This window comes from Podarcis vaucheri (genome assembly GCF_965113315.1).
Source record: "Podarcis vaucheri genome assembly, chromosome: 4".
NCBI lineage: Eukaryota > Metazoa > Chordata > Lepidosauria > Squamata > Lacertidae > Podarcis > Podarcis vaucheri.
In genome coordinates, this window is record NC_138762.1 from 11,184,912 (window position 1) to 11,198,825 (window position 13,914).

At 46.7% G+C, this 13,914-nt stretch overlaps 1 protein-coding gene across 4 annotated transcripts in view; it reads right to left on the reverse strand.

Annotated features, from left to right (window-relative positions):
• Nucleotides 1-10,538, reverse strand: part of GDPD4 (glycerophosphodiester phosphodiesterase domain containing 4) — a gene marked incomplete at its 3' end in the record, with an annotated part of 38,221 nt that extends 27,683 nt beyond the window's left edge. For 2 of the 4 annotated variants that reach the window (XM_082219341.1, XM_082219338.1), the window contains exons 1-3: nucleotides 10,356-10,538; nucleotides 3,783-3,977; nucleotides 2,695-2,798 (exon numbers count right to left, since the gene is read on the reverse strand). In XM_082219341.1, coding sequence (XP_082075467.1) covers nucleotides 2,695-2,798; nucleotides 3,783-3,977; nucleotides 10,356-10,409 — 353 coding nt within the window. In that variant the 5' untranslated portion in view covers nucleotides 10,410-10,538. Of the gene's footprint in view, nucleotides 1-2,694; nucleotides 2,799-3,782; nucleotides 3,978-5,371; nucleotides 5,583-10,355 lie in introns of those variants that run through there. The other 2 variants (XM_082219339.1, XM_082219340.1) reach the window with 2 other exon arrangements.
• Between the last annotated feature and the right edge of the window lie 3,376 nt (nucleotides 10,539-13,914).

Here is a 13,914-nt window from a genome sequence, read left to right on the forward strand (position 1 = left end):
GGCGTTGCTCCGAGTAAAGTCCCACCCCCTCCATCTCTCCTATTCTATGTCATCCCAGCGTCGGCTGATCTGAGCTTTCTGTTCTCCTACTCTCAATGCCCATCGGGTCCTGGGAGGGAGGGCATCAGGAATGCTTTTCAAATACACTGAGTCTGTCAGCTGTCTCTTCCCTGGTGCATCTTCTTCCTTCTGCCCCCTCCCAATGTTTCTCAGCTTCTCCCCTCTGCAGCCTTCTGCAAACCACTGTTGTAAATCCACACTGTCCTCCTCTTCTCGGGAAGATTCAGGAGGAGTGTAAGCATTTCCCTCCTCCGTTGCTGATGTGTGACGGTTATCATCATCATTTGTATACCGCCTTTCTATCTTACAACACTCAAGGGGGTTTACAAGCTGAACAAACAAAAAATGTACATCTTATAACAATCTAATGCAATACAAAAATGTGATAATAAAACATAACTTTAAAATAGGCAACCTCCATCAAAAAAGTAACATTCAACAATCATTAGAATAGTATAAAATAATAATATCAGCATATAAAGGTTAAACAGAAATCCACTCAAGAGTTACAATAATATCTAAACTATAATCAGTAAAACAATGGTAAGCCACAGTACATAAAACAATACAATACACATTGAGAAGCAGAGATTCGGGCAAGGCAGGTGGAAGGTGACCTTGCCTGAAGGAGTCTTTTATTTTATATCACATGTCTGTGTTTACTTTCTGGGCTTGGCAAACCTGAGAACAGAAGCTAGCCTTATCTCTTCCGCTCTGTTGTGTTTTTGTACTTTTTCCTTTCTGTTCTTTCTCGGAACTGAAGTGAGAGGACGCCATGATCTCTTTGTCCTGCATATAGGTAAAGGTAAAGGGACCCCTGACCATTAGGTCCAGTCGTGGCAGACTCTGGGGTTGCGGTGCTCATCTCGCTTTATTGGCCGAGGGAGCCGGCGTACAGCTTCTGGGTCATGTGGCCAGCATGACTAAGCCACTTCTGGCGAACCAGAGCAGCACACGGAAATGGCGTTTACCTTCCCGCCAGAGTGGTACCTATTTATCTACTTGCACTTTGATGTGCTTTCAAACTGCTAGGTTGACAGGAGCAGGGACCTAGCAACGGGAGCTCATCCCATCGCGGGGATTCGAACCGCCAACCTTCTGATCGGCAAGTCCTAGGCTCTGTGGTTTAACCCACAGCGCCACCCGCGTCCCGTGTCCTGTATATAGTGCTTAATAAAAGCTTAGAATGAGCACACCAATCTCCAGTTTGTTTCTGCTTAATCTGTGCTGAGTGTGTGTGCACATAGGCATCTGCTATGTGTCGCTGGAGCGTGCAGGGACCGATGATTTGTGGACGTCCCGGAGCTGTACAACTTCAGGAAGACACCTGGAGAGGTTTGTCTCATCTTGGGGGCTGTGTGGATGCCCTGGCGTAATCCGACAAGGAGGTCTCCACTGTTCCTCCTCAGTCCAGTCCCTGACATTATCCTAGATCAGGGGCTCCCAGACTGCGGTCTGCAGAACACCACCGTTCCACGGGCTTCATTCCCATGGTCCATCTCCTATCTTTGAAAAACAATGGCAATGTGATGGGAATTTTATGGTCTTAGATATATGGTAATGTTCATAAGTGTACCAACCAAGCACATACATAGATCAGCACAGGAAGACCAACCTGGAACCATTTTGATTCCTAAACTGACCAAATGTTTTCTCTGCAAAGTCAAAGTGGGAAACCTCCCCATTGTCTCTTTCCTCACAAATCCTGTCTTAAGGACACATTTAAGATATGAATAGGGTGTGAGCCTGTCACCTGGCCCAGGAACTAAGTATTTATCATTACAAAAGACTGGCCAGGCTCCCCAGGAAATCCAATCAAGTAACCTGCCAGACAGGAGATAAACAATGACAAGAGAAAAACAACATTCAAATTTCTGAAGAAGTGGTATCTGAAGAAGTGTGCATGCACACGAAAGCTCATACCAAGAACTAACTTAGTTGGTCTTTAAGGTGCTACTGGAAGGAATTTTTTTTATTCAAATTTCTGTTTTAGACCGCCTTTTTGGTGATGTAGGTATGATGTATCTGAGGGGTGGTCTTAGGTTACACCCCTTCTGTGATGTATGTATGATGTTTCTGGGGGTGGTCTTGATCTACAGGGTGGCAATTTCAAAAGTCTTTATAAGGCCTTGCACCCCATTTTTCTGGGTTCCTCCTCCTTTCCTGCGTATGAGGGGAGCACCCTGTTGCAACAGATCAATAAAGATCAAGCTTACTAGCTGCTTTGCTTCTCAATATTCTCTGGTTGGCCTCTGTTATTCTCTCCTACCAATAGGGAACCTATGAAAGGACTCTATATGGGCTCTTGGATACCCCATAAGGGAAAAGGGCTATTTTTGTTTACAACAGGACCCTGCGGGTGTTTATGTAATTCGAAATTGTAACACAATAGCATACAATACAAGAAATAAAATCGCAGTACATACCCAGTTAAAAATAACGCATCATCTTCCACCCCGTTATGCACTCTTTTCCGGCTACTTCTGGGTCAGCACAATGCGCACATGTGCGGTTGTGCGCCAGTTGGACACATGTAAATCGGTTGTGGTCTGTATTACCACTTCCCCCACTCCTAGACTCAACCCCTTTCTTTAAGGATGTCGCTTTCAGAGGTCAGATAACCAGGGAACCTACCAGTCAAAATTATGGTAGTCATTCTTGGTTTCTCCCCACAGGTACAGAAAGACGAACCAAAGGCAGAACGCCAGGCAGACCAAGAGGAAAAAGATGCACTCCCTCTGGAAACAAAGGGAAAGAAAACCCGAATGAGATGTCAGTAATTATAAAAATAAAAGCTCTTTTTTTCAACTGAAACTAAAAGTTTGTTCCCTCTGCAAATGTGCAAAATGGCTGGCAGCCCCTGGTTCGGTTGAATAAGAAAGTTTGCTCCTTATCTACAGAGGTGATTTCTTTAAAATTCTCTCATGCATTTATTTATTTCATTTGCTAGTGGCTTCGCCTTGCCCAAAGCGACCCAAATTGACGTAAACCCAAACAACCAAACAGACTGGGAACCCGCCCGCCCCCACTTCTAAAAGGCCACGGATTCTGTGGCCAGAGTCTGCGGGCGCCCAAGCCACTGCGTCACTCCCAGGAGAGACACGTGGATTGGGCGCGCTGCAGGCCCCGTGGTGAGTGCCGCCCGGCATTTTGTCACCCCCCTCCGTGGTGACATCCGGGGCGACCCACCCCCACCACACACCCCTTCCTCCACCCCTGCTCAGGGAATGAGAAGACGGAGAGAGACAGGGGAAGGAGACAGGAAAAGAAGGAGTATGTACGGTGTACGTGTTTTGGCCCAGTCGCTTTGGGGTCTGACCACCACCCGCCCGTGCCCCAGCCAGTTCCCCCCCCAAAGAAATAGGGCCATTGGGCAGAGGGAGAGAGCAGTGGCGTAACCTGGGAGCACCACAGGGGCGTATACAAAATTGTTAGGGGCACAGGCTCCATTGAAAACGGCTTCTCTGTGCGAACCAGGAAGTGACCTCTCCAGACAATGGAATAACTCTTGTTATTTTATTTCTGTGGCTGCAGTCTACTTGGTGATGTGGTTGCCATTAGACAATTGAATGTGCATCCATTTACCTCGCTCCCACGTACCCCCTTCTCAGCAGCCCTGGGTGTCGGCCACCCACGCTACACCACAGGAAGAGAGGGGCGAGGTTTTCCACCAATGCGCTGGGACTCATTTCTGAAGGAATCTAACGGGAATCTGCATTCACCTTGCAGCAGCAGCACTGGCCCCGCTCAATCCTGTTCTGGCGATCCCGTTGCCACTGACAGCTGTACAAGCCAGCCAGGCAGCGGATGAAGCAGCGGTGTTCATAATGACGCAGCAAACTCATCCAAGGTTTCCTTAGTTGTCCGGCGGTGACAAGGCGGACGTCCATTTCTGGGTCTTCTACATTATCCTCCACCTGAAATAAGAACTCTGAGAGTCAACTGTTTTTGCTCAGGTGTTTGCATATGCTACAGCAGGATGCCAAAGGGGAATATAGGACCCTGTCTCCTAAGGGCTCCTAATTTTTTTGTTTTTAAAACATCACATCTCTAGTCTGTTGTGAAGTGTGCAGCTTGTGGACAAACTTTCTCTTCACGCGTGCAACTCTCTTTCGACTTCAAGTCCTGAGCATGTCCTAAAACTGGTACTTTATGGAGTCGGAGAACACCACTGAGTAATAATAAAAATCGCAATAATTTTATTATTTATACCCTGCCCATTTGGCTGGGTTGCCTCAGCCACTCTGGGCGGCTTACAACAGATATAAAAACAGAATAGAACATTAAATATTAAAAACATTCCGATAACAGGGCTGCCTTCAGATGTCTTCTAAAAGTTGTGTAGTTCTTTATCTCCTTGACATCTGAAGGGAGGGCGTCCCACAGGGCGGGTGCCACCACTGAGAAAGCCCTCTGCCTGATTCCCTGTAGCTTCACCTTTTGCAGTGAAGGAACCACTAGAAGACCCTCGAAGATGGACCTCAGTGTCCAGCGTGGAGACACTCCTTCAGGTATACTGGCTGAGACCGTTCAGAGCTTTAAAAGTCAGCACCAACACTTTGAATTGTGGGGGACGCGAGGGGAGCTGTGGGTTAAACCTAGGACTTGCCGATCAGAAGGTTGGCGGTTCAAATCCCCATGACGGGGTGAGCTCCCGTTGCTCGGTTCCTGCTCCTGCCCACCTAGCAGTTCGAAAGCACGTCAAAGTGCAAGTAGATAAATAGGTACCGCTCCGGCAGGAAGGTAAACGGCGTTTCCGTGCACTGCTCTGGTTCACCAGAAGCGGCTTAGTCATGCTGGCCACATGACCGGGAGGCTGTACGCCGGCTCCCTCGGCCAATAAAGCGAGATGAGCGCCACAACCCCACAGTCGGCCACGACTGGACCTAATGGTCAGGGGTCCCTTTACCTTTTACTAACACTTTGAATTGTGCTCGTAAACGTACTGGGAGCCACTGAAGATCCTTTAGGACCAATGGTCCCAGAAGCCGCTCCCTGTCACCCATCTAGTAGCCGCATTCCAGGATCAAATCAGAAACCAGGACGGCTTCTCTGAATCAGGGATGTCCCTGGAAAATAGGGACACTTGGAGGGTCTGATTTACTTGTTTGTATTGTGATTTTAAGCTGTCTGTAAACATCAACCAGAGGCTTTGCTATGAGCATAATATACCTTTTCAGGAGAGCCTAGTAGTGTCTGCCCTTCTCCTACAGACAGAAGGGTCCCCACCCAGGTACTATGTAATCCAGAATAAATTGACTGATCTGATTTATGTACCCTCAAGGAAGCCAGTTCTATTCCCTGTCCTTACCCAATGTACCACAGTTGCTACTCAATCCAAGGTATCTTTCTGCCAAGAAATCAACATTGCAGCATCCACAGGCCTCCCAGTTAAGCACTTAAACTGCCACAGAACCTTCTAATGTGTTGGAACAAGCACTATTGCAACTTTCAAAAAATCCAGGTCACCATGAAAAATGCTTAGATGAGGACAATAGTTCAGAAAGTGGCCAGATTGTAGAGTCCAGAACATCTGTAGGGCAGCAGTTTTTGGAAAGGTTGGCCAAGGGGAACCAAGTTGGTTTCTGTTCTGATCAAATCAAAATTTATTCAGTTTTTTAAAAAATGAGGTTGGCTCACGTACGTCCTCAAATTGTGGATTAGGTGTTAGTTTGAACTGACAGCATTTAATGTCTCGAAGCCTTCATTTGTCTTTGTATAAGAGTTGTTAGGAGACCCCCTATTCCTTTTGATTCCTAGAGTTCCCTGGGAAGAGGGATTGGTTGTTAAGCCACTCTAGGAATTGTAGCTCTGTGTGAGGAATAGAAGAAGAAGAGTTTGGATTTGATATCCCACCTTTCACTCCCCTTCAGGAGTCTCAAAGCGACTAACATTCTCCTTTCCCTTCCTCCCCCACAACAGACACTCTGTGAGGTGAGTGGGGCTGAGAGACTACAAAGAAGTGTGACTAGCCCAAGGTCACCCAGCAGCTGCATGTGGAGGAGCGGGGAAGCGAACCCGGTTCACCAGATTACGAGTCCACCGCTCTTAACCACTACACCACATTGGCTCCCCACACTGGGAGCTCCCCATTTCATCTCTGTCCTCTAAAGGCCTTCAACCTGTCCTCAGTTATTATTACATTTAACACAGGACCGATGAATTTGTGGTCCTCCAGATATCTGTCAGGAGTTCAGCCTACACTCGAGTTGGACCCTGGCAGAGACACATGCCCGACTGGCATGTTCTCTCCCTCCTTGTCGATCATTCAGGAGCTTCAAAAGCTTTCTTCAGACCAAACATCACAGCGACCGATGCCAACCAACATCGGCACACTGAGGGATCCGCAGAGTCTTCACAGTTGCGTAACAGACCTCAGCAACTCAGCATTTTGGCTAATCTACTTTATTTACACATAAACACACACGGAGCACTGCAACATGGCTCCCTCTCTCTCTAGCATCAGACAGCAAAGAGAAAAAGAACAAAGGACAATAGTCCCACTTCATGGAACACACTAACACAAACATCCTGTCTCTGTCACTTCCCACTCTGTGGAGTCAAAACAGATACTGTCTTGTGATAGACAACAATCCCATGACTGCAATCATGGAGCAGGAATTCTAACAATATCATCCTCCAGATATTTTTCATCTGGCCTTCACCATAAGTTCCTAAGGAATGTTACGATTATCAGCAACATTAGGAACAGTTTAATACAACGTACAATCACAAAATGGACGCGAGTGGGGCTGTGGTATAAACCCCTGAGCCTCTTGGGCTTGCCGATCGGAAGGTCAGCGGTTCGAATCCCTATGACAGGGTGAGCTCCCGTTGCTCGGTCCCAGCTCCTGCCAACCTAGCAGTTCGAAAGCACCCCAAAAGGTACAAGTAGATAAATAGGTACCGCTCCGGCAGCGGGAAAGTAAATGGCGTTTCTGTGAGCTGCGCTGGTTTTGCCAAAAGCGGCTTAGTCATGCTGGCCACATGACCCGGAAGCTGTACGCCAGCTCCCTTGGCCTGTAAAGCGAGATGAGCGCCGCAACCCCAGAGTCGTTCACGACTGGACTTAACTATCAGGGGTCCTTTACCTTTACCTTTACAATTGCAAAAGTAGGCTTAGTTTGGTCAGAATCGAGGATCCACTTCCAGAGTTAACGCTAAATACATTAATGATGACAAATGAGCCCCTTATCTGCTAGAGGGTGGTGGAAATTTGTGTCCTGGGGATTTCGGGACTCGTTTGCCCATGTGCCATCTGAAACCAAAGGGGTGCATTGGTTGGCAGATGCGAAATATATCGGCATTAGTTTAACTCTCCTACTCTCCCTACAGGGATGCGGGTGGCGCTGTGGTCTAAACCACAGAGCCTAGGGCTTGCCAATCAGAAGGTCAGCGGTTTGAATCCCAACAGGGTGAGCTCCCGTTGTTTGGTCCCAGCTCCTGCCCACCTAGCAGTTCAAAAGCACGTCAAAGTGCAAGTAGATAAATAGGTACCACTCCGACGGGAAGGTAAACAGCATTTCTGTGCGCTGCTCTGGTTTGCCAGAAGCGGCTTAGTCATGCTGGCCACATGACCCAGAAGCTGTACGCCGGCTCCCTTGGCCAGTAAAGCGAGATGAGTGCCGCAACCCCAGAGTCGTCCGTGACTGGACCTAATGGTCAGGGGTACCTTTACCTTTACTACAAACTAAACTACTGGCTAGCATGCGTTTTACAGCTCCCTATAGAAAATTCTCTCTTGCAGGCTACACCCCCTCCTCCCTTCCAAGATGGCCTCCTTCACTATTAATGTCCAAGATGGTGTTGGACTACAGTTACCATCATCCCTGACCACTTGCTACCTGAAACTGGAGCAGGATGGGAACTCTCCTCCAACCCAGTTCATTTAGACCAGGCAAAGGTGGGAATCAGTTTCACATTAGATCTCCAACAGCGAAAGAAGTGGTAAGAATGCACAGAACTTTTACGAACCCAGCAGATTCCGTCCTGGTTCCTTTACTGGAAGGGATCCTGTATCAAACAGAAGCAAAGGGGTGGATGGGGAAAGTAACTGGATATTTCAGGGCAGGAGGAATTACAGAAATAGAATATGCAAAAGTGCGATCTGATCCCCAAGCAAACGGGAGTGGAGGAATCCAGTTCTCTTAGATTATGTGGCTCTTTTCTTTAATAGCAGAAGCACGTGTTGAACCGGCCCCGGAAGCGACTTTTAAAATGGCAAAACCGGCCCTAAAGTAGCCCAGAAGAGAGGGCACAAAAACAGGACTCCCATGAGCCTTTGCAAGTGCAATCCCAGGAGCCTTTGCACCAACCACTGAATCCTGTGCAAAGCTGGAGTTTGAGCAAATTCACATTTCAGCAGCAATTTACAATTATATTCATCATCATCATCATTAATTGAATTTATATACCACCCTATACCTGTGGGTCTCAGGGTGGTTCACAGAATAAAATCAATATGTAAAACAACAACAAAATAAATAATAAAAATAAAAACAACCCAATAGTGAAAATTCATCAGCATTTTAGTGTGAATTTCTCCTAATAAACACATTTTTTACTACTCCTCTTTGAATATATACTTTTTACCAGTAATTTCTTCATATCTGATGCATTATGTATGTTATTTTTCACTAATATACTTTCCTTTGATATACACATTTTGGTTGGAAAATTGCATCGAATTTCAAAGAAAGTGTTTCGCTTTGCATATTGGTTTGAGGAGTGTGGAATGGGTGTTTTCTCATTAAAATGAATTCTTTCTCCATCCCTGTAGAAGACAACCTTTAAATTGAACCCCAGGTGTCTAAAAATAAACCCAACTTTAAGCCTTTTCCCCATCTCTCTTTTAGTAAAAGGTAAAGGGACCCCTGACCATTAGGTCCAGTCGTGACCGACTCTGGGGTTGCAGCGCTCATCTCGCTTTATTGGCCAAGGGAGTCGGCATACAGCTTCCGGGTCATGTGGCCAGCATGACTGAGCCGCTTCTGGCGAACCAGAGCAGTGCACGAAAACGCCATTTACCTTCCCGCCGGAGTGGTACCTATTGATCTACTTGCACTTTCGAACTGCTAGGTTGGCAGGAGGAGGGACCGAGCAACGGGAGCTCACCCCGTCCCGGGGATCGGAACTGCCGACCTTCTGATCGGCAAGTCCTAGGCTCTGTGGTTTAACCCACAGCGCCATCCAGTTGTCTAGCATATGCAACAACTTTCCTAACACTGTTCACAGTAGATTTGCAACAGAAATCACCCATTTTTTAAACATATATACATATACTGTTAAAGGCTGTTAAAACTGATAGATTGCTTGTGCTTAAATCTATAACAACAGACGTGTGCTTTGCTGAAAATGTGATTCTTCACAAAGAGTTGTTCTCTTGGACTTGTTGAGGAATATTTGGACTCTTTGGCTTTGAGATATTGAGTTGCGTATGCCTTTATCGTTTTGGCATTGTAAATATCACTTAAGTACTAGAAGGTGTTGAATTTTCGTACATTACTGCTAATCATATAATTGCAAAGTTGGAAGGGACCCCCTGCAACGCAATATTTTTTTTTGCCCAAGGTGGGGCTCTTAACCCCTGACCCTGACATTAAGAGTCTCATGCTCTACCAGCAAAACAAAATATAATTTTAAACCCGCTTCATCATTCTGCTGCAAGCTAGAACAACTCTTCCAAATGAGCTATCCCATTAATCTTTTGCAAACCACATAAAGAGTTATTTAGTTTGAGAAAGTGTGATTCTGCCTCTCGGTTCTTTTGGCTTCGGCGACAACTTTGGGAACTGGCTACAGCTTCCCTCCAGATGTTAACATTTCACAGATTACTTGTTGCTCCATTTGCAAGCTGACGGGAAGCCTCCTTGCCAGATGTTTTGCAAACCCTCGCTGCCACTGATCCCCTCCTGCTGTTGGCGCTGGCCAAAAGAGAGGATTGCCCTACACATCCATTGGTTTTAGATGCGTGCTCACGGCCCGTTATATAGAAAGAAATCACTTGGAACGCTGCGTGGCTTTCGAGACTTCTTAATAAAATGCATCTGTCCAAGCCAAGGGTGAGTTTTTCCCCTTTGCCAAAGGATTTGTTCCTGCTCGCCCATTTGCAAAAGGTCGCTTCATTAGCACTCTGTTCCCATCCACCGAAGATGGAGATCTGGGGTCGGTTTGGGGGCAAATGGAAGAGAAATCCTCACACTTCCCAAACTGTTACTCTGCAGGGAATCTTAATAAGGTCATTAACAACCAAGGCAGCACTCAGGACAGCTCCTTTGGGGAGAGATGCCACTCACCTCAGATTTCTTTTCCCAAAACGATTTGCACTTCTCCTTTGAGCGCCCTCCCATTCACCGCCTCCCTTCCGTGGTGGTGACCTCTGCTTCTTATATCTCTGCAGCCAAAGAAAAGTACAGCTGGAATCTCCGAAGTAGGAAAGGAGGGCTGTGAACAGCTAAGCTCCTCCCACACTGGGCGGGGCATTTGCCATCTGTGACCGTTGTTCTTTTTCTTTAAAAGCTCAATCCAAAAGCGACTGGAAAAGATTGAGATGTAATCCAAATGGGGAAATTTGTTTGCCATATGGCGCTGCAAGAGACAGGGAGGGAGGGAGTGAGGGAGAAGGAAGAAGGAAGAAGGAAGAAGGAAGAATTTGGTTCTCAGTGTTCCTGCTTCCACATCAGACATGAACAATTTGATTTAAAAATTCTGCCAACAGATATTATTTTTTTGAGCATCTGCGCTTAGAAAAATCATAAAGCAAATCAGGAGTATGGCAAATGGGAAGGAATCATTTCCATTGTTTAAGGTTTCTGCAGAAAACAGTTTCGTTCATATTACATGCAATAATTTTTCCATTTTCTGTCTCCTCCTCCTGGTGTCTCATTCAGATTGGGATCTCAGTGCTTGAACTTAATAAAAAAATCCTGATGAACTATCTTGGACTGACAAGAGCACTTTGAAGTTGAAAAAATGTAAATCCAATTAGAAAAGAGCCCTCTTTTTGGGAAGCTGGAGGAAGGCCGGAGAATAAAGGAGTTGGGGAACTACCAGCCGCACAAAAGGAAGTTTGTTTGCTATTGTGTAACTGTCTGAGGCTGTTCAGGGATATTAATTTGGCCACAGCCCTTTGAAAAGCAGGAAATCCGTGAAGCTCTGATTAGAGAATCGCATTCCTCACCCCTGAGTGGCATGAGAATTTCAAGAAACACAGCTCTGTTGTCAGCCTTGAAATGCTCCTTACAAATCATTAGCTAATTGGGCAATGGTCCCTCCAGCTCAAGAGGTGCTGGGAGATACTAATTCCCCCCTCACAGAACTACAATTCCCAGAGTTCCCAGGGAAGAGGGGTCGACTGTTAAGTAGGGCTGCCATATTTCAAAAAGCGAAAACCCGGACAAAAAAGTTGTAAGAAAAAGGCGTAATAACGAACTAAGGAGGAGACAGTTTACCAAAAACGAAAAGAGAACCTTGTTGAGGATGAAGGAAGTCAATTGGAAGAAAAGAAGAACTGAAATATGGTGTATATAAATTGTTGGCTATTGGTTTTGTATAAGTTTTCATACATTGTTATGCTTTGTTTATATTTCTTTGGTTTCTGGTTTTTTCTTTCGATTGTGTATTATTATTTTCATGTTTAGTTTTACAAGTGTGTGTGTATGTGCTGTAAATAAACTCATTAAAAAGAGAGAGAGATATATATTTTTGGGGAGGTGGAATCCATGACTGTTTAGAAGTGATAAAGGTAAAGGTAAAGGGACCCCTGACCATTAGGTCCAGTCGTGGCCGACTCTGGGGTTGCAGCGCTCATCTCGCTTTATTGGCCGAGGGAGCCGGAGTACAGCTTCCGGGTCATGTGGCTAGCATGACTAAGCCGCTTCTGGCAAACCAGAGCAGAGCATGGAAACGCCGTTTACCTTCCCGCCGGAACAATACCTATTTATCTACTTGCACTTTGACGTGCTTTCAAACTGCTAGGTTGGCAGGAGCAGGGACCGAGCAACGGGAGCTCACCCCGTCGCGGGGATTCGAACTGCCGACCTTCTGATCGGCAAGTCCTAGGCTCTGTGGTTTAAAGGCTCTGTCCCTTTAGAAGTGGTACGATCCTGCTTTAAATGCCTAGTGCAGATGAGGCTTATTCTCCGGCTCTGAAGTGAGAGCTTTCCCCTCCTCAATGCCAGTTTGTGAAACTCCGAAGATCATCTACCATAAAACCACTCCTGGTTCACAATATGTTGAATTGACAACAACCTCTCTGCCGCAGTGTCACTCTGAGGGTCAACATCCTTTACTTTAAGGGGAAATTGCTCTGTGTTGATGACTGCCCCAGAGAGCTATGAAGCCATAAACTTGATTTCTGAAATGCGCGTGGCATGCGGGGGGGGGGGGGAATCTGAGGATTGGCATCGTTTTATAACATGTGCACTGCACTTTATGATGGCAATCACACCTTGAACTCTATGGGGTTGCCAAAATGAATAAAAAGTCCGGGAGATGGGAGACCAAGCAGGAGAGAGAATTGCCCGTCATTAAGGAAATGATTTCTCCAAGTCAGACTGATCTCTGTGTTCTGTGCTGGGAAGGGATTCCCTGCACCCCAAGTAAGATTTGTGAGCATCACTTTTCCAGTTAAATGGCAGGTGTCTTTTCCTGTAGCCATTGACTTCATTTAGGCAGCAGGGTTAAAGCTACAAAGCTGGGAAACCCAGGCAGATGGGTGGGGTATAAATATATTATCCTTTCTCCTGGGCCGTGTCCAGAAAGTGGTGTTGGGAGATGAGTGCTCAGACCCCTGGGCTCTCACTTTTGGGGTGCCTCAGGGTTCTGTCCTCTCCCCCATGCTTTTTAATATCTATATGAAGCCACTGGGAAAGATCATCAGAGGTTTGGGCTGGGTGTTCATCAGTATGCGGATGATACCCAGCTCTACCTCTCTTTTAAATCACAACCAGTGAAGGCGGTGAAGGTCCTGTGTGAGTGTCTGGAGGCGGTTGGAGGATGCATGGCGGCTAACAGATTGAGGTTGAATCCTGACAAGACAGAAGTACTGTTTGGGGGGGGGGAGGAACAGGAGGGGGTGGGGTGGAGGACTCCCTGGTCCTGAATGGGGTAACTGTGTCCTTGAAGGACCAGGTGCACAGCCTGGGAGTCATTTTGGACTCACAGCTGTCCATGGAGGCGCAGGTCAATTCTGTGTCCAGGGCGATTGTCTACCAGCTCCATCTGGTATGCAGGCTAAGACCCTACCAACCTATGTACTGCCTCGCCAAGGTGGTGCATGCTCTGGTTATCTCCCTCTTGGACTACTGCAATGCGCTCTACCTTTGAAGGTGACCCGGAAACTGCAATTAATCCAGAATGCAGCAGCTAGACTGGTGGCTGGAAGCGGCCGCCGGGACCACATAACACTGGTCCTGAGAGATCTGCATTGGCTCCCAGTATGTTTCTGGGCACAATTCAAAGTTTTGGTGCTGACCTTTAAAGCCCTAAACGGCCTCGGCCCAGTATACCTGAAGGAGCATCTCCACCCCCATCGTTCAGCCCGGACACTGAGGTCCAGCAGCGAGGGCCTTCTGGCGGTTCCCTCATTGCGAGAAGTGAGGTTACAGGGAACCAGACAGAGGGCCTTCTTGGTAGTGGCGCCCGCCCTGCGGAACACCCTCCCAGCAGATGTCAAGCAAATAAGCAGCTATCTTATTTTTTAAAATACATCTGAAGGCAGCCCTATTTAGGGAAGTTTTTAATATTTAATGCTGTATTGTTTTTAACACTCGATTGGTCGCCGCCCAGAGTGGCTGGGGAAACTCAGCCAGATGGGCAGGGTATAAATAATTTGTTGTTGTTGTTGTTGTTTCC